The sequence below is a fragment of the Gadus morhua genome, chromosome 12 (assembly GCF_902167405.1).
Source record: "Gadus morhua chromosome 12, gadMor3.0, whole genome shotgun sequence".
NCBI classification, from domain to species: domain Eukaryota; kingdom Metazoa; phylum Chordata; class Actinopteri; order Gadiformes; family Gadidae; genus Gadus; species Gadus morhua.
In genome coordinates this window covers 28,531,465-28,552,912 of record NC_044059.1, presented here as the reverse complement: position 1 = coordinate 28,552,912, position 21,448 = coordinate 28,531,465, and the positions used below count along the sequence as shown (strand labels likewise).

The 21,448-nt window shown below is 47.2% G+C and overlaps 2 protein-coding genes across 5 annotated transcripts; one reads left to right on the top strand and one right to left on the bottom strand.

Annotated features, from left to right (window-relative positions):
- Nucleotides 1-3,997: 3,997 nt before the first annotated feature.
- On the bottom strand, nt 3,998-11,753 carry stap2b (signal transducing adaptor family member 2b). Of its 2 annotated transcripts, none has more exons than XM_030373470.1 (15): nt 11,164-11,753; nt 10,130-10,201; nt 9,778-9,897; nt 9,593-9,649; nt 8,566-8,750; nt 8,157-8,288; nt 7,780-7,849; nt 7,494-7,596; nt 7,051-7,140; nt 6,593-6,643; nt 6,306-6,407; nt 5,762-5,809; nt 5,385-5,426; nt 5,182-5,271; nt 3,998-4,812 (listed from the first exon to the last, which is right to left on the bottom strand). In XM_030373470.1, exons 1-15 carry the CDS (start codon nt 11,245-11,247, stop codon nt 4,751-4,753), a joined length of 1,308 nt encoding a protein of 435 aa, XP_030229330.1. In that variant the 5' UTR covers nt 11,248-11,753; the 3' UTR covers nt 3,998-4,750. The 2 variants fall into 2 exon arrangements, with proteins under 2 accessions (XP_030229330.1, XP_030229329.1); XM_030373469.1 differs by having other exon boundaries at nt 5,182-5,274; nt 11,164-11,752.
- Nucleotides 11,754-12,270: 517 nt separating this feature from the next.
- On the top strand, nt 12,271-21,358 carry mpnd (MPN domain containing). Of its 3 annotated transcripts, none has more exons than XM_030372391.1 (13): nt 12,271-12,527; nt 13,084-13,283; nt 14,487-14,708; nt 14,833-14,932; nt 15,806-15,851; nt 15,984-16,080; nt 16,785-16,857; nt 17,023-17,099; nt 17,710-17,878; nt 18,373-18,443; nt 19,159-19,263; nt 19,746-19,838; nt 20,107-21,358. In XM_030372391.1, the coding sequence occupies exons 1-13, from the start codon at nt 12,524-12,526 to the stop codon at nt 20,191-20,193; spliced, it is 1,344 nt and encodes a 447-aa protein (XP_030228251.1). In that variant the 5' UTR covers nt 12,271-12,523; the 3' UTR covers nt 20,194-21,358. The 3 variants fall into 3 exon arrangements, with proteins under 3 accessions (XP_030228251.1, XP_030228250.1, XP_030228249.1); XM_030372390.1 differs by having other exon boundaries at nt 15,806-15,884; nt 19,174-19,263; XM_030372389.1 differs by having other exon boundaries at nt 15,806-15,884.
- The last annotated feature ends 90 nt before the right edge of the window (nt 21,359-21,448 follow it).

The window sequence follows — 21,448 nt, the reverse complement described above, 5'->3', positions numbered from 1 at the left end:
GGGGGGGGGGGGGGGGGGGGGGGGGGGGGGGGGGGGACCCAGCCAGAGCCACCCGCTGCTTGACGTTACCTCTTGTCTGGCTGGTCGACTCTGTGTTTTATCCCTGGAATCTGGAAGTTCAACAACAACTTACTCTCTGTGGCCCAACCCTCCGTCTGTAGGCCTCTGGCTACGTGGGTGACTGAGTGTCCTCTGAACGGTTCGTGTCTCATCGTAACACACTGAGTTTGGTTCTGTAGCAGAATGCATTTAGCGCGCTGGCCGCACCCCTCGTGTTCATTTCCCGCCGCGGTTGTCATGGAATCATACAGCCGGCTGTGTGTGTGTGTGTGTGTGCGTGTGCGCGCGTCTCCACGTCTGCATGTGTCCAGCTGTTCGCGACCCTGTGCCTTTCTTTAATCGTGTTCAAACTAAAAGGCCAAACTGAACAATCCACAGCGCTTCTGCTCTCGCCCTATCAGAAGCGGTGTACTTAACATGTGTCCGTGTAGCTTGTGTGTGTGTGATGTCACTTCCTCCTCATTATCAGGTACTGACACTTTAAAAATCTCACAGTTCGGAACTCACTTCTGTAGTCATCTCAGTAGTCAAGTCATAGCAAAGATAAACTCACCGACTTATGTTAACCTAGTCTCAGCCTGCTTTTAGACACCGCGACTGTAAGAACTGTAGTTTAGCACTAAAGAAGGACCATTTTAACTATCCTTTACCAGCAACGTTTCAATGGAGTCAGAAGCCATCAGCTTGGCTGTGACACCACCTGGTTTCGTATGAACGGTCCCACACTTTGCTTACAAACAAACTTGGTTTAATCCCTCTTTCAAAGTTCTGTCTCCAGTCTGCAACGCTTTGACTACTGAGCTCTCAAAAGGACTCGACCAAAAACAGTGTTGCTACTTGTAGTATATGGTATATTATTATGTTAGTTGGTTATATCTGAATAAAGATACATTTATTCAAGGCTTTTTGAATTGACTTGCCTGCGTTCTATACATGTTAACCACCCTAAACAGTACTGTAACTTCATGACTGTCCTCGTTACCGTAACGCTTTTATGTCTGGAAGGCGAGAAGCCGCTAGAGGCAGTGGATGCTGCGGACATGAGAGACTGGCTTCAGTCTTGAAGAAAGGGATACTAGTACCACATTAGGTTCAGCTGATGAAGTCATTTCGTACCCTTGAGGTACGAAATGAAAACCCCAGAAAGGGGTGAATATCTCGCTCTGGAAGCCGTTTAATAAGATTAGATTATTTTCTTTATTTGAATTTAATCGCGTATCACTTGCTGTAGTGTAATGTTGTTTTATATCACGTCGACTTCTCTCTACCAATATGGCTACCACCATGGGGAAAACTAGCTTGCAATGCTTTGACTGAATCGTTATTTTAACATTCTTTTACATTTTAAAGAACTTTTGCAACGTACTGTAAATAGTCAAAAAGTATATACTATAATGTATTAGTCACATTGAGGAAATAAAGGAATAAAGCACTGTTGTTCTTGAATTCTTATCGTCGTGAGATTGTGTGTTTTCATATTTTCAGCACACAATAAGACATATATACATGTTTGTTTGACATGTTCTGAATGGTAATCGATGCCTGAAGTCACAACGCGACCCTCACACGTAAACGGGTAACGTGATTTATAATCCAGGACAGATTATTTACACCTGCACTATGTACGATTACTCATAGCACCCTCTAGTGGCTTGATTTTGAGCTACAGCTATAGCTCTGTTATTATTGGTCAACAGTATCTTTCGTCTGAAATTCCCCCCGCCTATGTCAAATTAAATAGCGTTAGCGTGAATGTTAAACCCATTTGAATGCTACCGTCTGCTCTTCGCCATGCTGCCCAGTATTTCAGACCTCTACTGAACACTAGCCTGCTGCAAACTGGAAGGCCTGTCCTTGACTATACACAAATAGGTTCACTTTAAAGAATTTATAGAAATAGATATCGACATAAAACCATAAAAGAAAGCTATTAGTAAACCAAAATAAACAATATAAGTCATGAACAATGCCATTATTTGAAAATGAATGCATTGATATTATATTGTACATTCAAACAATGATGAAGAGATGGCAGAGTAAACAAAGTAGGCACTGCAGGAGAAGTTCTTTGACCGAGCCCCTTGATTCCTTACTGTAGCTGACGTCTTGAATTGTCTCTCTTTCCACACATGTTTACTGAAATAAGATAAAATATTATTTTATAATATAATATATTGTAATAACCCCAATAACCTTTATCTTACGTAACCTTTATCTTACGTACCTTACAGTCTACCTGTCTACCTGCCTACCTGTCTATCTGCCTAATTGTCCTTATGTCAGCAGGTCTTCTTGTCTCTCTGTCTAGATATTGAAAACTTATTACAGGAACACATTTTTGGTTTCTCGTGTGCGTGTGTTTGTCTGTTTATCTGTCTACCAGGTAGGCAGATAGGCAGATAGACAGGTAGACAGGCAGACAGAAAGGTTGTTAGACATGTAGGCGGGTAGAAAGGTCGATTGGGAAACATGTAGAGATGTGTAGACAGGTAGATGTGTAGGCAGGGAGACAGGTGGACATGAAGACAGGTAGCTGGGAAGAGAGGTAGAGATAGAGGGTGATAGACAGGTGAGTAGACAGGTAGACATGAAGATGTTTAGACAGTTTGACAGTTAGACAGGTAGACGGGGACCAGATAGATGTGTAGTAGACAGTTAGACAGGTAGACGGGGAACAGAGAGATGGGTAGAACGGAATGAAAGGCAGGCAGGGAGATTGAAGAACGAGGAAGGAGGTAGTTTTGGTATTCTGTGCAGAGAGATAGCTGAGGTACAATAGCATGAAGGGTCGCCCAGGGGACTATGGCTTCTGGGAAACGCCTGCAGTGTCTTATCTCATTCTTTGTTAATTGACGGATAAAATCTTTCAATGATGGATTGATGATACAATTAACATTATATATTGCATAATTACACAAGTGTTGCAACAATGACCTGTATGAAGATTAATGACATGTAATTAAAAGCGAGACTAAAGTTTCACCCACGAGTATCACCCTTCTCAGGTGATACGGCCATGGTATCTCGCTGATTATCTTCACGTAGTCTTTGTTTGCACTAGGTTTATTTTTGAGGAGTTTGGGGAGTGGTGTATCTGACAACCTGCTGGGGGGAGGGAGAGAGAGAGAAGAGAGAAGAGAGAGAGAGAGAAGAGAGAGAGAGAGAAGAGAGAGAGAGTGAGAGAAAAAGAGTGAGAGGAAGAGAGCAGAGAGAGAGTGTGAGTGAGTGAGTGAGTGAGTGAGAGCGAGAGAGAGAATTGGACTGATTAAGGGACACGGATTAGACCCTGACGTAGGTGGATGACTATTTTCCCACCCAGGTGGTTTTGTTGACCCGTAAACCATCCTGAGTTGGAGCTGCTCTCTGTGTTGTCTGGTTTTATCGTTCAACTCGGTGGCGTGGAAACCCCATACCCATTGGCCGGCTACAAAATGTATTAACAACAATCTGAATCACTGTAGCTGGCAATTTTTTAAGATTCTAATATAATTGATTTTAATATAATTTTATATATTTCTATATTCTATAACCCATATAGTAAACGATTATGTATTAGTCACATTGACGAAATAAAGGAATAAAGCAACATTTTACTCCTGAGAGACAAAGAAAGGCACATAAAGGTGATAGGTTGACAGCATTTAATTATATAAATGGACTACATTTATAAAAGGTTTTCAGATCTGTGGCCACTCAAAGTGCATTAAAATGATTGCCTCCCATTCACAGTCCGACGGCGGTGTGGCCATGCCAGACGACAGTCAGCTCGTCGTGGGGAGGGTCCTTCACTCAGGGACATCTCCACACTTAGTTAGGAGGAGCCGGGGTTCAAACCAGCAACCTTCATTCAATTCAATGTTATTTTTTTTGCCCTTATTCACCGTTATAGTCTCAAAGGGCTTAACAGGCCAAATACTTATGACCCCCCCCCCCCCCCCAGGAAAAAAAAAAACTCCCTCAATGTGCGGAGGAACGCAGAGTGGGGTATGACGATACCAGTCAACCCGCTCTACCTGCTGAACCACTTCTGCCAAGATATGAGTCATACAAAGGCCCTAAAACACTGAAAGATAATGTACAAATATAGAATATTTATTTGGATTTAACTGTAGCATTAAAACCTAATTCTGAGTGAGATACAGATATATTAAATCAAATATACCAAACATTCCCTTCAAATACAAATCCCTTATATTTCAGCCACAAATGTGTTTTCATTCATTAAAAGAAAAAGGCACAAAAGACCTTAATGGCGAGACAAACACTAAACCAAAAACAAAATTCGTTTAGTTTTTGGTTTGAGGCACACCACAGCCAGTGAATAGGCCAATAATACTGAGTGACAAATCATGTCTGAGCCTACGAGGCGTGAGTTGACAATGAGGAGTGAAACCAAGTCTGTTTGTATCAGGAGAGAAACCTGAGAAGAGTGAGGCTCGACAGCCATCAGTGACGACCAGAAGCAGACCACAGAGCCCATGGACTCAGGTCCCTTGGGGTCCCTGGGGGTCCCTGGGGGTCCCATCCCCTCCGGAACCACAGGATAACCCTCTAGGTAAAGATGTGCCTGTTACCTTACTCAGAGACACCCACTGGCTGCGACATGGCGATGCACTTCCAGTAGATCTTTCCACCCTATACCGCACCACACGCCGTAGGAAAGTTCATCGCGAGCCCGGGAGAGGTCCCTCTACTCTTTAAAAATCCTCTTCTTCAGAAACGCCTCCTTCAGCTCCAAGGAGAGGCAGGACACTGTGAAGAGAACAGGACGCGAGGTCCACAAAATGAGGTCCACGAAACGAGGTCCACAAAACGAGCTTCACAACAGCCTGTCACCAGAGACTTGGTTGTGAGGGTGTGGTTGAACGACCATATAGGGCAGGGAGTTACAACCAGATATATACGTTAAGATTTAGAGCTTTCAAAAATATCAATATCAACACCACTACGATGTCAATAATGCTATTAAATGATAGTGTATATTATTATTAATCTAATGTTATTTCAAAGGAGAACATTTATGGTGTGAAGGCACTTGAGCCGTACTCATGGGGGAACAACACTTCTCCACGACAGAATAATGAGAGAGCGAGAGTGAGAGCATCTAGAGTCTGGTCTTACCGTCACTCTTCGACCGCGTGGCACTGGATTGACGGGGAGGGAAGGAGCGAGGAGTGGGAACCGGCTTCCCTGTTGGTACGCGTTCGTCCGCTGCTGGAGACACCATGATAGGATGGGACGAGGGACACGGGCAGACAGACAGAAAGACTAGGCAGACATGCAGTAGAATAGGATGTTTGAAGATTAGAAAGACTTTGGCTCACCATGGCTGCCTTCGGATTCCCTCTTTTGAGCAGAGGGCATCACTAAAAGAGCAAAGGGACACAGAGAAAGCTATGAATGACACATTTATATTAGAAGTGTCACCCCTGAAAACCTTTAACCTGCGTTTCCCAGCCTTGGGTCGACTGGTATGCAAATGGCATCGATTGAAGAATCCCGGGCTATGGATATTTGACGGGAAGTTTCTGATCATAAAAGCTTCTTTACATGAGTACTGTTCATGCCCTATCACGTACCTGCGGTATGGTTTGAGGAAGCAAAAGGGGAACCCCTGCTTTAAACAATGAACATAATGCCAGTGCAGATCAGAGAGGGGGGAACACATGCGTCCCATCAAAGGAGAAGAACTCCTACTTACACGCAACGCGCCCGCGTTGCTTCGGAATCACAGCAGACGAGGCTGCAGCTGGAAAACACACATTAGAAAACACACATTGACGTGCCAGGTTAGATTTACAGCAAGCACGAAGGCCAAATCACATTTTGGCGTTGAATGAACAACATTCCTCCTGACACAGTAATGCATCTACCCGGAATTGACGTTATCCTTTTAGAGAACCAGTTTTGCATTTACCCTCAAAACACTTTCACATTTACGGCATTTAGCAGACGCTTTTATCAAAAGCGACTGACAATAGGTACCATTGGTCATAAGAAAGAACCATCATAACACGTGTGTGTTTGTGCGTGGGTGAGTGCGTGTGTGTGTGCGTGTGTGTGTGCTTGAGTGTGTTTGTGCGTGTGTGATCTGCGTGTGTGCCTGCGTGTGTGAGCGTGTGTGTGCGTGCGTGTGCGTGGGTGCTTGAGTGTGTGTGTGTGTGCGTGCGTGCCTGAGTGTGTGCGAGTGCATGTGTGTGTGAGTGTGAGAGTGTGTGTGAATGCGTGTGTGCGTATGCTTTTACCCTGTTTAGTAGGGTACCCATTGGGTATAGATGGGGGCGGATTGCACGGTCTGGTAAATGGCAGACTATTCTTCTCTGCATTCTCACTCCGCTTGGGCAGGACTGTAAATATAGAAGGGGGGGGGGGGGGGGGGGGTCCGGTCACGATCCAACAGTGAGGAACAACGCAGAGAAGAACATAATAACCAGACTGAATATGAAGGAATATAACGAGGTGATCAGCGTGTGCAGGGAGGAGGGGGAACGCACGCGGCACATCACCGGAGGGGAGAAGGACTCCGACTTACTGGGAATGCGAGATGGCGGCTCCACTTTCAGATATTCCCGCTGCTCGCCTGCTGGGGGAAACGGAGCACAGGCAACAGTAAAGACCAAGAGAGCGCAGCAGCAGCCAATCACAAGTCAGCCCACCAGGGGGTCTGTGTCTGAGTCTGTGATTCTGACGTATGATGATGGCAACGTGCTTTGCCAAATGAGAGTAATGAACTCATCAACCACATTCCATACAAAGCAATCATGTTTCACTGCTCTATGCCAGTAAATGTCAAACGGGATGGACTTTGGCCATCAATATAATTTGCATGTGGCAGATGCCATTTTCTGTTTTATTTCTCATGTAAAGCAGCTTGCTTGTGTCCTGGTGAAGTGAAAGGCCTTGTGTGTCTGTGTGTCTGTGTGTGTGTGTGTGTGTGTGTGTGTGTGTGTGTGTGTGTGTGTGTGTGTGTGTGTGTGTGTGTGATGGTACCTGGTTTGGATGGTGGAGTGGGGGGGGTCTTGCGAGGGGGGGGGAAGCAGACCGACTTCTCTCCACTATCCTCGTTGAACTTGATGAAGGCTGAAGACACAGAGACAGAGGGGATTTAAGGGAGTGAGGGGAGGGAGGGGAGTGAGGAGAGGGAGGGGGTGAGGAGAGGGAGGGGGGTGAGGAGAGGGAGGGGAGTGAGGGGAGTGAGGGGGGTGAGGAGAGGGAGGGGGGTGAGGAGAGGGAGGGGAGGGAGGAGAGGGAGGGGGGTGAGGAGAGGGAGGGGGGTGAGGAGAGGGAGGGGAGTGAGGGGAGTGAGGGGGGTGAGGAGAGGGAGGGGGGTGAGGAGAGGGAGGGGAGTGAGGGGTCTGAAGGGAGTGAGGGGACAGAGGGGAGTGAGGGGACAGAGGGGAGTGAGTGAGAGTGTCCCGGCCCCCCTCCCTTACAGATGTTGTCTTCGTAGTTGTCCTCACTGATCAGGGGGGTCAGTGTTCCCCCTGTCACCTCCAGCATCTCAGTGATCACCTCGTCCAGCGTGGCACAGTCGATCTGAGCACAACAACATGTTATTAGTTCAAATATCAAACATAATAATACGATTATTTAGTTTTTGTCTAACTAATCAGCTGAAATTAGTATATTCTTCAGTTGAGGATATTTTTTTGCATTGTCAAGGAAACATCTTTCTTTCTTTGCTACATGTACAATTAGTGACGTCCTTTAAATACTCACAGGCTCCTTCAGATCGATGATGAAGCCTTCACCGGGCTTCTGAGTCACGCGGTAGTGTTTGAATATAGGACTACACACACACAACCAGAGACACACACACATACACAGAGACACACACACACAGAGTAATTAAAGAGCTGTTTCTCTGTTGAGGTGTGTGTGTGTGTGTGTGTGTGTGTGTGTGTATGCGCTTGCGCGTGTGTGTATGCGCGTGCGCGTGTGTGTGTGTATGCGTATGTGTGTGTATGCGTGTGTGTTTGCGTATGCGCATATGCGTGTATGCGTGCGTGTGTGTGTGTGTATGCGTATGCGCGCGCGCGTGTGTGTGTGTATGCCTGTTTCCGTGTATGTGTGTGTGCGTGTGTGTGTGTGTGTACCTCATATGGACCTCCCTGGTTGTTATGGTGAAGGTGTTGCCGTGGCCGCCGGGGCGCAGCAGCAGATTCCCTCGGCCTGCCTCTCTCTCCAGCAGAAGCTCCGCCTCCACACGGGTCGCCTTCACGAAGCACCTGGACGCAAGCACACACGCACACATACACACACACACCAGTTAGCACCTGGACCCACACACACCAGATGGTGCGCGTCCAGAAACACACACACATACACACCTGTGTGTGTGTGTGTGTGTGTGTGTGTGTGTGTGTGTGTGTGTGTGTGTGTGTGTGTGTGTGTGTGTGTGTGTGTGTGTGTGTGTGTGTGTGTGTGTGTGTGTGTGTGTGTGTGTGTGTGGAGCTGGACCTCATCGGTCCAGCCTTCCCAGCGGCGGGTCCCGGCCCCACTCACTCTGGCAGGGGCCCGTTATAAGCGGCGTGGCTCCGGGCTCCGCCCTCGTCGGGGAGCGCGGCCGCGGGCAGCGGGGGCGTGGGCAGCGGGGGGGGCAGCCTCCTCCTCTCCCTCTCCCGCTCTACGGCCTGCTGCAGGTCCCGGGTCTGACCGGGAAGCAGGATGATGCCACTGGGCAGCGAGAGCTGAGAGAGAGCGAGAGCGAGAGCGAGAGAGAGAGAGAGACTCCAGTCATTATGTGGAGACTATTGTTCTGTTTACCCAACTTATGTTTATGACATATTTCATGATACATTATTATATTTTAAACAATACTTCTACTTACAGTGTATCCTTTCAAATCAAGCAAGCAAAGTCTTTACTCTTATTATTCTTTGCTCTATTATTTATAGACAAATATACAATTTGCATATTTGCATTTGCATATATATATAAAACAAGTTCAAGGCCCCTGTGACGCCACAGTCACACTGGGGTCAAACTCAGGTCTCAGTCTGAGGGCAGACCGGCTCAGATCGGGGTGAACGGGGGTTTGCTCTCTCTAGCTGGATATTTGTTTTAACCAATCGTGTTGCTGGAGTCGGGGTCTGGAAACACGTCCTACTAAACTGTAAAATAATCTGTCTGTAGGCCACTATAGAAACACACTAAAAAAACAAACAGGTTTTGTTTGGCAAAATATCTCTGGAAAGAAACGGACGGAAGACGTAACGCCACCCGTTAGAGACGTTGGTTGCCGGCCCAGGCTCTGCTACCCCCTCCCCAGAGGTTCTGCTATCACGAAGTAGGACTGCTGGACCAGAGGTTCTGCTGTAACCCAGTAGGACTGCTGGACCAGAGGTTCTGCTGTAACCCAGTAGGACTGCTGGACCAGAGGTTCTGCTGTAACCCGGTAGGACTGCTGGACCAGAGGTTCTGCTGTAACCCGGTAGGACTGCTGGATCCCAGATAAGTTTTACCCATTTAAATGGAGCTCTTCACTAGCAGAAAGTAAAGAAGAGGAAGGCCAGAAACAGCAGAAGCTGACCTCTACCACGGCGTGGATGTAGCCCTTCCATAGCTCTCGGGCCTCCAGGCTTGGAGCCTGCAGAACAGAAGGAAGAGTCAACTGTTATATCGTACAACGAATAAACAAATTGATGAACTTCAATGAATCAAATGCTTACCACAACACTAATTAAGGTGTATGTCGTATGTCAATTGCACCCTTACGGTAAATTTGAAGCTCCTTTCTTTCAGGTGGACGTTGAATCTGGCCTTGTCCAAGTTTGAGTCGCGGGTGGGGTCGTCAGTGACCGACCGGAAATCAACGAGCTCCAACTTGTCCAAAATCTGGTGATGTGCACACACACACACACACACACAAAGCATGCACAGGCGCAAGCACTCGCACACACAGACACACGCAAACGCACAAAACATGTACACACACACGAAACATGCGCGCACACACACACACACACACACACGTTTAAGTCAAATTAAAGTCAGTCAACAAACTAAATACAGAAAAGTGTAATAGTTAGGGCTTGGTGTCTCGTTCAAAGAAAGATGAATTTCTTACATTAGCATCTTTGCTGCTGTTGAAGAAAAACAATGTGTTCCCGCTAAGAGCAGTCCATCGTTTGAGAGCCGCCTGAGAAAGGCCCACAAGAGATTCAGACGGGTAGACAGGTTGTCAGGAATACAGTTATGCAAGGAGGCAGACGTGCAGATGAGAAGGATGAGAAGAATGAGGAAGAAACATTCTTTAGAAAGTCTGCACTATGAATGCTAGTAAACACTTCATGCGAGGACATTTTTTTCTCGGAACCTCAGTGTCATCATCGTACTTATGTTTCTAACCGCACCATGTAACCTCAAACAATCCCATCTCATACCAGCACGTCTTTGAATGATTACATGATTGTTACAATGATAACGTATGTGAATGCCGATGTATTCATCATTACAATGAATTCATTTTTATACATATAATGAATTATTCTTTATGATAATTCTTTTTGATAATACTAATAATTGATGTACATGTATACATATTATATATACATACATACATACATTCATACATACACACATTATTAAAAGTTTAACAGTCCTTTGTATGTATATATATAAATACATGGGTGTAGGACAAATGTACAGTACAAAAGCGCCAACTATTTAGTTCTGAATAGGCTTTTTTCCTAAGCATGTTTAGTTAAACTATGCCCCGTACTCCATAAATAGAGAAGCCGTCAGACCAGTAGGATAGTAACCGTGGTCATACCCACGGATCGGCTATTATCAACAACATGTCATTTTCCAACGAAAACAGGCTTTATAAAGCTGCTATTGACAAAAGCTTTGCTGTTTATTATCAAACCAGGCAAATTCAGGCCAGGTTGTGGTTGGCAGTCTCCGATGTCTGACACACGTTTAACTAAAGTTACGTATTGCATTTGTGCCTTTTCAGATAAATGAACCTGTAACCCAACAACTTTTTTTCAAGACAAGATGATATACACTTAAATACATTGAAGTCAAATAAAATAAGTTTAATAAGTAGATATGGAGTAGTTCAATAGATAGGGCTCCCATGATTTGCGTAGAGTTTACCTTATCTCTGAACGACCTCTTCTCCAGGTAACCCTCGTAGTACAGATCTGGAAGGCTGGTCTTCCGACGGTTCAAACCATTCATCGTTATTTATTGATTTATCGGTGGATGTCAGGACAAATGTTTAGAAGTAACTACTACTTGGCCACCCAAACAGATCTTCTTTGATCTCCGGCGATAACAGAGCCCATTAGTGTTGCCACTCGCCCCGCTGTGTGGATGTTTACCGTCCGTCAACTTGTATGGTTCGCCTTCCAGGTAGGCTTACCTCTACGCTGATTGGAGAAAATGTCGCCAGGTAGGCTGGGCTTCAGGTGATTGCGGAGGCAATGTGCGAATTCCAGAAATCAAATGGACTCGTGGATGTTTTACGGTAACAAGCCATTGATCGTATGATCAAAATACCCATATGATAACTCCAATCAACAACAGCAATACAGATTGATGCTGATGACTCTCCCCTTGTTTTGATGCGGGACAAAGTGAAAGTAGGTCGGTTGCACAGACAGGGTCAGCTGGTAACAAGCGGTGCCCTCCTCCGGCTCCGACAGGCAGTGGATCTGTTAGCGGGGTCGGCTGGATCTTTTAGGGAGGCTGACGGTTGGGGGGTCGGGGTGATCTTTTCGTGGGGGGGGGGGGGGGGGGGGTCGAGTTGATCTGTTAGCGGAAGGGGGGGCGAGGGGTTGTCGGTAACGGAGAGCAGGGGGGAGGAGGCTCGGTCGAGGAGAATGTACACAAACAGACGTGCACCGCACGGGGTCGAGGACTCCACGCCGTTCAACTTAATGAATCGATATTTATTTTTTCCCCTACTGTTTTGAAAAAATAAACATACATAAAATCGTCAAGAGTGGTTTTAAAACGGCCTTAGTTTAAAATACATCCCCGGCCAGTGCGGCCACAACAGACGGACGGTCGGTGGACGGCGGCGCGGGAGCGAGCGACACTATTTCCTCCGGATGAAAACATGAATGAATGAACTATGATCTCTTCAAATATGAAAGGAGAGCGTTCTAACAACACACACACACGTTTATTATTTTTTAACGCTTTTATTGTAAACCATTAACGTCCTGGTGAATCCGGGCAGATGATTTGTCATGAGGCGGACAGAGGGAGAGAGCGGGGGAGAGTGACAAGGACGAGGAAGAAAGGAAGGGGAGGGGAGCTGACATTAAAGCAACACAACAAGGAACTAGACGAGGAACCAGGAGACACAGCGCCTCATTCTATCATCTGATAACAGATCGAGCTAATGGAGCGAGGGGAGATGTGAGATCACTGTATCGCCTCGGAGGGTCTCGTGCGAACATCGTCTGACGCCGCGGGATTAGAACCTTTCCGGGACGGTTCGGTGATAATGGGTGAGAATACTGGAGCCGGGCTATTAATTATGATTCTCAGTCAAACATTGAGATGAGCAGCAGGCCTCGTCTTGCGGGAGGAAGCGGTTAATTAGACGTTTGAACAAAGGGATCGGCGATAGATGGAAGTATGGTGGTTCATAACATGAGCGGTTAGGGGATATCCAGACTATTGTGTCTCAGCCGGATTATTAATATCACTAATGATTGTTTTCATGGTGTATTACGAACATGACGACGGCTTCCTTTAGGCTATCTGCCACTGAAGTCACCGTGGCGACACAAGCTTCTGGTTTTTTTTGGCGTTTGGAATCACAAGTCACTCACAATTATAATTATAACTGCACATAAGTGAGTGGCCCAGTGATTACTGGACGTGATGTAATTCAGAAATTGTTTAGGGCTGTTAACTGAAACCGAAACCCTTTGTCGTTATCAAGGTCACGTGTCCAACGACGCAACAGCCTCAAGGACGCTGAGGGACAACATCATAGTATGATAACACGTGCATATGATGTGTGTGTGTGTGTGTGTCTATGTGTGTGTGTGGTCCCAGAGCCCCCCTGCTCTCCACAGGTGGTGGTGGAGGACGGAGGAGAGGAGGAGGAGGAGGAGCTGAGCGGAGGGGAGGAGTCGGAGCTGCGCTCCAGCAGTGGGCGTGGCTCCCTGCTGACCCGGAGGGGGATCACACTGAGGGTGCTGCTGAAGGACGGGCTGGTGGAGCCGGGGGACGGGGCGCTCACCATACACTACCTGGTACGGACTATAACTACCACCTGGTCGTACACCTGGTACAGCACTAACTATAACTACCACCTGGTCGTACACCTGGTACAGTACTAACTATAACTACCACCTGGTCGTACACCTGGTACACACTATAACTACCACCTGGTCGTACACCTGGTACAGAACTAACTATAACTACCACCCGGTCATACACTACCTGGTACGGACTATAACTACCACCTGGTCGTACACCTGGTACAGTACGGACTATAACTACCACCTGGTCGTACACCTGGTACAGTACTAACTATAACTACCACCTGGTCGTACACCTGGTACAGAACTAACTATAACTACCACCCGGTCATACACCTGGTACGGACTATAACTACCACCTGGTCGTACACCTGGTACAGTACTTACTATAACTACCACCTGGTGGTACACCTGGTACAGTACTAACTATAACTACCACCTGGTGGTACACCTGGTACAGTACTAACTATTACTACCACCTGGTCGTACACCTGGTACAGTACTTACTATAACTACCACCTGGTCGTACACCTGGTACAGTACTTACTATAACTACCACCTGGTCGTACACCTGGTACAGAACTAACTATAACTACCACCTGGTCCAGTACTTACTATAACTACCACCTGGTCGTACACCTGGTACAGTACTTACTATAACTACCACCTGGTCGTACACCTGGTACACACTATAACTACCACCTGGTCGTACACCTGGTACAGAACTAACTATAACTACCACCTGGTCATACACCTGGTACAGTACTAACTATAACTACCACCTGGTCATACACCTGGTACAGTACTAACTATAACTACCACCTGGTCATACACCTAGTACTCCCCATACACCACCTGGTACACACTAACACACTATACACACAAGCCACACACTTCCTGGTACAGCACTAACTATAACTATACTACCTGGTAATACACTCGGTTCTCACAATGCAATGCCTGGCACACACACACACACACACACACACACACACACACACACACACACACACACACACACACACACACACACACACACACACACACACACACACACACACACACACACACACACCCTGGTCCAGTACTAATAACTACTACATGGTAATCCACCTGGTACTCACTACACTGCCTGGATCAGGATCCTTTGTAAGAAACGGTCCTTCACCTCATCGATCTCCTCCATCTCTCCAGGGGAAGAAGTTTGTGGGCGACCTTCTGACGGACGGTAAGATCCGCTGGGTGGAGACGGGGCAGATCTTCAACTCGCCCAGCGCCTGGGCCACGCACTGCAAGCGTCTGGTCAACCCGGCCAAGAAGTCGGGCTGCGGCTGGGCCTCGGTGCGCTACCGCGGCCAGAAGCTGGTCCAGTACAAGACCAGCTGGCTGCACAAGTACCAGCCCAGCGCCGACATGGTGAGGGCTCGGGCCAGGCTGACGCTCCACGGCTGACACAACAGAGTTCAGACCAGCACCAGGACTGGTCTGAACTTTGGTCCTGGTGCTGGTCTGAACTCTGTTGTGTTCCCATGGGGACCAGAGCCTGGTGAGTGAGGAGGAGGACGAGGACGAGGAGGAGGAAGGGAAGACGGCGGTGCCGGCGGAGGAGAAGAACAAGAACGCCAAGCCAGGATTACACGGTACGAACTGTCCTGTTGCATCAGTGTAACGGTGAATCAAGAACATTATTATGTAAAATAATGTTATTATTTTAGTTATGAACAATATGTAAACATAAAGAACAACGCATTCATTTATTAATAGCAAGTAAGTTTGTACAGAAGTTTATCTAGCCTCCACCAATCAGCTTATGAAGGTTCTAGCCTCCACCAATCAGCTTGTGAAGGTTCTAGCCTCCACCAATCAGCTTGTGAAGGTTCTAGCCTCCACCAATCAGCTTGTGAAGGTTTTAGTCTCCACCAATCAGCTTGTGAAGGTTCTAGCCTCCACCAATCAGCTTGTGAAGGTTCTAGCCTCCACCAATCAGATTGTGAAGGTTCTAGCCTCCACCAATCAGCTTGTGAAGGTTTTAGTCTCCACCAATCTGCTTGTGAAGGTTCTAGCCTCCACCAATCAGCTTGTGAAGGTTCTAGCCTCCACCAATCAGCTTGTGAAGGTTCTAGTCTCCACCAATCAGCTTGTGAAGGTTCTAGTCTCCACCAATCAGCTTGTGAAGGTTCTAGTCTCCACCAATCAGCTTGTGAAGGTTCTAGTCTCCACCAATCAGCATGTGAAGGTTCTAGCCTCCACCAATCAGCTTGTGAAGGTTCTAGCCTCCACCAATCAGCTTGTGAAGGTTCTAGTCTCCACCAATCAGCTTGTGAAGGTTCTAGTCTGCTCCAACTCAAGTGGTGTGTCTTCTGGTGTTGTTGAAGTGCTTCCAAGGAACCAGGCATACCCTTCCTCCTACAACACTACTTTTTAAATCTCAGTGTTTCAATTCAAGCTGAAACTCACCGTTAGGAGCGTGGGCAGACGTGCGTCAGATAAACTCAGTGTCCCCTGTCCCGCAGACATCATGGTGGCCCGCCGGACGGACCGCGAGAGGATCCCCGTGAGGTACGGGAACCTGGGCGCCCGCGACCCCAGCAGGTAGAGCCTCGCTAGGACGCTCCCCAACGAGTACCTCACCATGCCCTGAGTGTGTGTGGTCCTGTACTCACCTTGTCCCCCCCCCCCGCCACCTCTCAGGGACCCCCACACCCTGGTGGAGCTGTCGGCCTTCTCCGCCATCAACCGCTTCCAACCCTTCAACGTGGCCGTGTCCAGCAACGTGCTGCTGCTGATGGTGAGACGGGGGGGGGGCTACGGCGGCCTGCTGGGACTCACACCGGGGGGCCCCCCTAACACTCATGATGGCTATGACCAGAGGGGGTCCCCCTAACACTCATGATGGCTCTGACCAGAGGGGTCCCCCCTAACACTCATGATGGCTCTGACCAGAGGGGGCCCCCCTAACACTCATGATGGCTCTGACCAGAGGGGGCCCCCCTGACACTCATGATGGCTCTGGCCACCGGGGGCCCCCCATAAAGGGCTGATTAAGGTTCACGCGACGCGACGACCACGCAGACGCCTCGACGCAGCGGCGAGCCTGTTTTGGTTCATCACAGCCGCGTGCTTCTGCGTCGCCTCAACGCGAGGTTACCTTCCTGGGAGGCGCACGTCAGGCCCTTGCGGTGGACGCAAGGAGGGTCCGCAGGGACGTAAGGGGTCCGTAGCCCCCTTGCGTGGCGTGAACGTGGGACCGTAATCAGCCCTTGACACTCTTGATGGCTCTGACCAGAGGGTCGGTCGTAACACTCATTATGGCTCTGCTCCTCCTACAAACCAGGGCAGAGTAGTAGACTAATCTTGACTAGATTAACTAGCAGAGTGCACTTGTAAATAAAAGGGGAGGAACCATAATCAGTGTTATGAAAATGCTAATTATAAAGCTATTTAATGGATTCTAGTTCTGTTTGTGGAGAGTAAAACTGCGGTCTGTTACAGGACTTCCACTGTCACCTGACCACCAGCGAGGTGGTGGGCTACCTTGGGGGCCGATGGGACACGACCACACAACGTGAGTGGATCTGTTCACTGATCAATCAATATAAAACCCTTATCTGGAAATTAACACCGTGAAGTTTGTTGTACGATCCATTCATTGTGTCCGGCCCAAAGTGTTATTAGTTTAAATAGGATTTAAACCTGGTATATTGACTCCATTAGTCTCGTTCTGTTCCAGTGCTGACGGTGTTGCGGGCGTTCCCGTGTCGGACCAGACTGGCGGACAAAGAGTCGGCCTCTGCCGTGGAGGAGGAGGTACAACAGCGCCCTCTACTGCTGAGATGGATACAAAGCATTTTAAACCACACAACTGTTTCGACAGTGACTTTTTCCGTCTCGGCCGAACAATAGAACTCCATCAAGTATAAGTAGTATACATTTTTTTAAACTATTATTGGGGAGATATTTTCTGTGACAATATTATATTTTCTGTTGGCAAAAAAAGGCTTGATTAGCCTTATTTATGGTAAATATATCTATAGATATATTTACCTTCAATATGGCTGTTCTCCCTGTTCTCTCTGTTCTCTCAATTCTCCCTGTTCTCTTTATTCTCTCTATTCCCCCTGTTCTCTTTATTCTCTTTATTCACTATATTCTCCCTGTTCTCTCTATTCACTATATTCTCCCTGTTCTCTCTATTCACTATATTCTCCGTTCTCTCTCTTCTCTTTATTCACTATATTCTCCCTGTTCTCTCTATTCTCCCTGTTCTCTCTATTCTCCCTGTTCTCTCTATTCTCCCTGTTCTCTCTATTCTCCCTGTTCTCTGTTCTCCCCGTTCTCTCTATTCTCCCTGTTCTCTCTGTTCTCTCTATTCTCCCTGTTCTCTCTGTTCTCTCTGTTCTCCCTGTTCTCTCTGCAGATCTGTCAGAACCTGTTCATGCGCGGCCTGTCATTGGTCGGCTGGTACCACAGTCACCCGCGGGGCCCCGCCCTCCCGTCGCTGCAGGACATCGACTCCCAGATGGACCACCAGCTGAGGCTACAGGGCTCCAACAACGGCTTCCAGCCCTGCCTGGGCATCATCTGCGGTCAGTGGCCGGAGCCAGCCTCTACGTAACCCAGGGCTCTGCTCTATCCTAAGAAACAACGAGGTTCTTCTAATGTCGCTCACCTCACATTGGTGGCCTCTCCTGCTGGATTCAAATGTGTCGAAGTTAATGATTTACACATTTGTAACGTGTCCCAGAGGAAATAGGCCCACCAGGTAGTGGCCTGATTCCCTCGTTTATTTTATTCACACTTTTAAGTTCCTCTTCTTGCTGCACCTGTGAGGTTTTATGGAAAGGAGAAGTAGAGCAATAATGAGAATACTTTCTATTCCGAGTGGTTGACATCGATGCCCTCGGGATGTGGTGCTGCCTCCTCACAGAGGGCTTACAGCCAGCTTAGAGCCAGCTCCACTCACCAAACGGGTTATCTGGGACAAGGTGTTCGGTATCAGGGCTGATTCAGTCGGTCGAGTGGGCGGGGCTTGAAGCTAAAAGTTCGGACACAAAGCTCTAATTCCACTTTTCATTTGCAGGTCCGTATTACCACGGAAACCAGGGCGTGGCTTCCACAATAACCCCGTTCTGGGTGGTGCCTCCACCTGAGGTTAGCGGCCAGCTGCATCCAGCCTTCCACGGCCAACCGCACTGCTCTCATTCAGTTCACCTCCCCAAGCCTGCTTCAATCTGTTCTCATTAAGCCTGCTTCAATCTGTCCTCATTCAGTTCACCTCCCCAACCCTGCTTCAATCTGTTCTCATTAAACCTGCTTCAATCTGTTCTCATTCAGTTCACCTCCCTAAGCCTGATTCAATCTGCTCTCATTCAGTTACCCTCCCTTAAACCTGCCCCAATCTGTTCTCATTCTGTTCACCTCCCTTAAGCCTGCATAAATCTGTTCAATCTGTTCTCATTAAGACGCCTCAATTTTTTTCTTATTCAGTTCACCTTCCTTAAGCCTACTTGAATCTGCTCTCATTAAGCCTGCTTCAATCTGTTCTCATTCGGTTCACCTTCCTTAAGCCTACTTCAATCTGTTCTCATTGAGCCTGCTTCAATCTGTTCTCATTAAGCCTGCTTCAATCTGTTCTCATTCGGTTCACCTTCCTTAAGCCTACTTCAATCTGTTCTCATTGAGCCTACTTCAATCTGTTCTCATTAAGCCTTCTTCAATCTGTTCTCATTAAGCCTGCTTTAATCTGTTCTCATTAAGCCTGCTTCGATCTGTTCTCATTAAGCCTGCTTCAATCTGTGTTGCTGTGTTAATCTGCTTCTATCCACGTCTAAAAATGAGCACCCTGTTTTATCTGTTGATAATCTAGTCGTTTTCCTCAAAGCAACGACCCAACGACTACGGCATCCCCGTGGCGGTGGAGGTCACGTACGTCCAGGACAACTTCCTGACCAGCGACGTCCTCAACGAGATGGTAGGGAGCCCTGATGGCGTTCACACACAGTGGAGATAACACGCACACACTGCCAGAACCCATGGGCGCTCACAGGTCTGTTACACTTGAGTGATATTCTTAGGCTTGGTTCCTCACAGCAACAAAACAAGGTAAAGTAAATACGAAAGTAAAAATAAAAATATGTTAAAGTAATCATCAACAGGGTGATGTGGGACCCCGACCGAAAGAATCCCGCTTATAATACTTCTACTAACTGAAGAAATCGATCATTTGACACAGAATGACTAACTAAGCTAAAAATATATATTTTATTGATTTAAAAAAGATTCTATTGCTTCTACTAAAGATAAGTCTATTAGAATCGACGGCTGGATCTGTGTCTATAGCAACGGTCTGTGAATACAGGCCGTAGAACGCCGCGATAGACCAATCAGAATCAAGTATTCAACACTGCTGTGTAACAGGCCTTCATAGTGCTAACGGGATCTCCGTCCTCCTAGATGCTGCTGGTGGACTACTACAGGACCGCCCCGGACATCGTGCAGTTCAGCCAGTACTGGTGCCCCGACACCACCATGATGGATAAGATCAAGGTACCGTCTAAGGACCGGATGTTTACGGCTCAGACGATCTGATTCCCGTCTATCAGAGGAACTGACCCAATTTCTCTTTCCCCTTTACAAATTAGTTTGTAACCTATTTTGGAATTTGTGTCTAGCGTATATTTTGCTGTTTTGCACAAAAAGCGTTTTGTAAACAAAGTTTGTTTGATTAAGATGTCAGGTCACGATGGATATGACCTTTGGGGCCGTTTCCTGTTGTCATGCCGATGTCTGTAATGACTTCCTGTTGTCTCCTCAGGGCTCCCTGAGTGGCCACGCCCCTAAAGACCAGGCCTACTCCCAGATCCTCGAGCATGTTTACAGTCAGCTGAGTATCACGCAGTGAGGGACCAACGCTGTGTGTGTGTGTGTGGTGTGTTTATTTGTGTGTATCAGTGTGTGTATGCGTGTGTGTATGTTTATATAAGTGTGTATAAGTGTGTGTGTGTGTGTGTGTGTGTGTGTGTGTGTGTGTGTGTGTGTGTGTGTGTGTGTGTGTGTGTGTGTGTGCACGGATGCTCTGCGTTACCTTTCCGAGGCGTCCAGTGCTCTGAACAGCCCCAGCGTACGATGTGAACACTGTTAGACCCACAATGCCTCCACTCGCGTTAGCAATACGTTTCTTTGGTAGGACAGTGTCAGTGACTAGAGCGGCATCCTGTCGGCCTGCCCTGCAGTGAGTCAACGTGTAAAGCTGTGGCCTCCAAGTGGTCCCCTGATGGCTTCCTCTGCTTCCGTTTGAAACAAATCAGACTCAATGACTAGAATTAATCCATTGTTAATGCCGGGAGCACATTGAACAGGATGCCGTTTCCAAATTCAGGAGACCAGGTGACCTCATCAGTGGTATCAGGCCGTACATACTTCATGTTATTGGATCAGAACATAAAGTGGTAGTTACACGTCTCGGCACATCTTGGAACCAAAGTTTTTTTTTAAGGATGCTCACATTGCGAGTGACGACGTCTCGCTCTGGGCTCGTGGACCTATTATACATTTTGGTGAAAACGTGATGGTATAGGCACATGGTGCCAGATTTGTATTGTTGATATTGAATGTGTAGGAATGACCCTGATGGACCTCCTAGCATCACACAAATCATACGCAAATGGTTTAATTTGCGGTTATTAAAGAGATGATTCGCCATAGCATTGGCTTTACTCTTCCTTCTTTAGATCAGTTCAGACGTTCTTGTTAGGCCAGTTTCCGTTCAACTCCATCAGTGTCAAAACGTTCAGCGTGCAAAATGTTAATGTTTCTGAAGGCAGCAGTTGTATTAGTCAGCTCACTAGTGGTCAATGGACCAAAGGATTGATGTGGGCCATGTGTGTGTACGTGTTCAAACATGACAAAATGTTTCAACTCTATTGGTTGAAACAAAAGTCTTTTTTTATTTAACCTGTACTGTATTTATAAAAATCTGTGGATTGGGCGATGCAGAAATATGGAGAAAGCAATGCCTTATAAAACCTGCTGATGACCTAAATAAACATTAAATTCAGACACTGGAATCCCTTCGATTGAGATTGTGTTATTTCTTCGATAAGACGCGTGGTGAAGGCTGCTGATGCACTGAGCTCCATTGAATCTAATATCCCTCT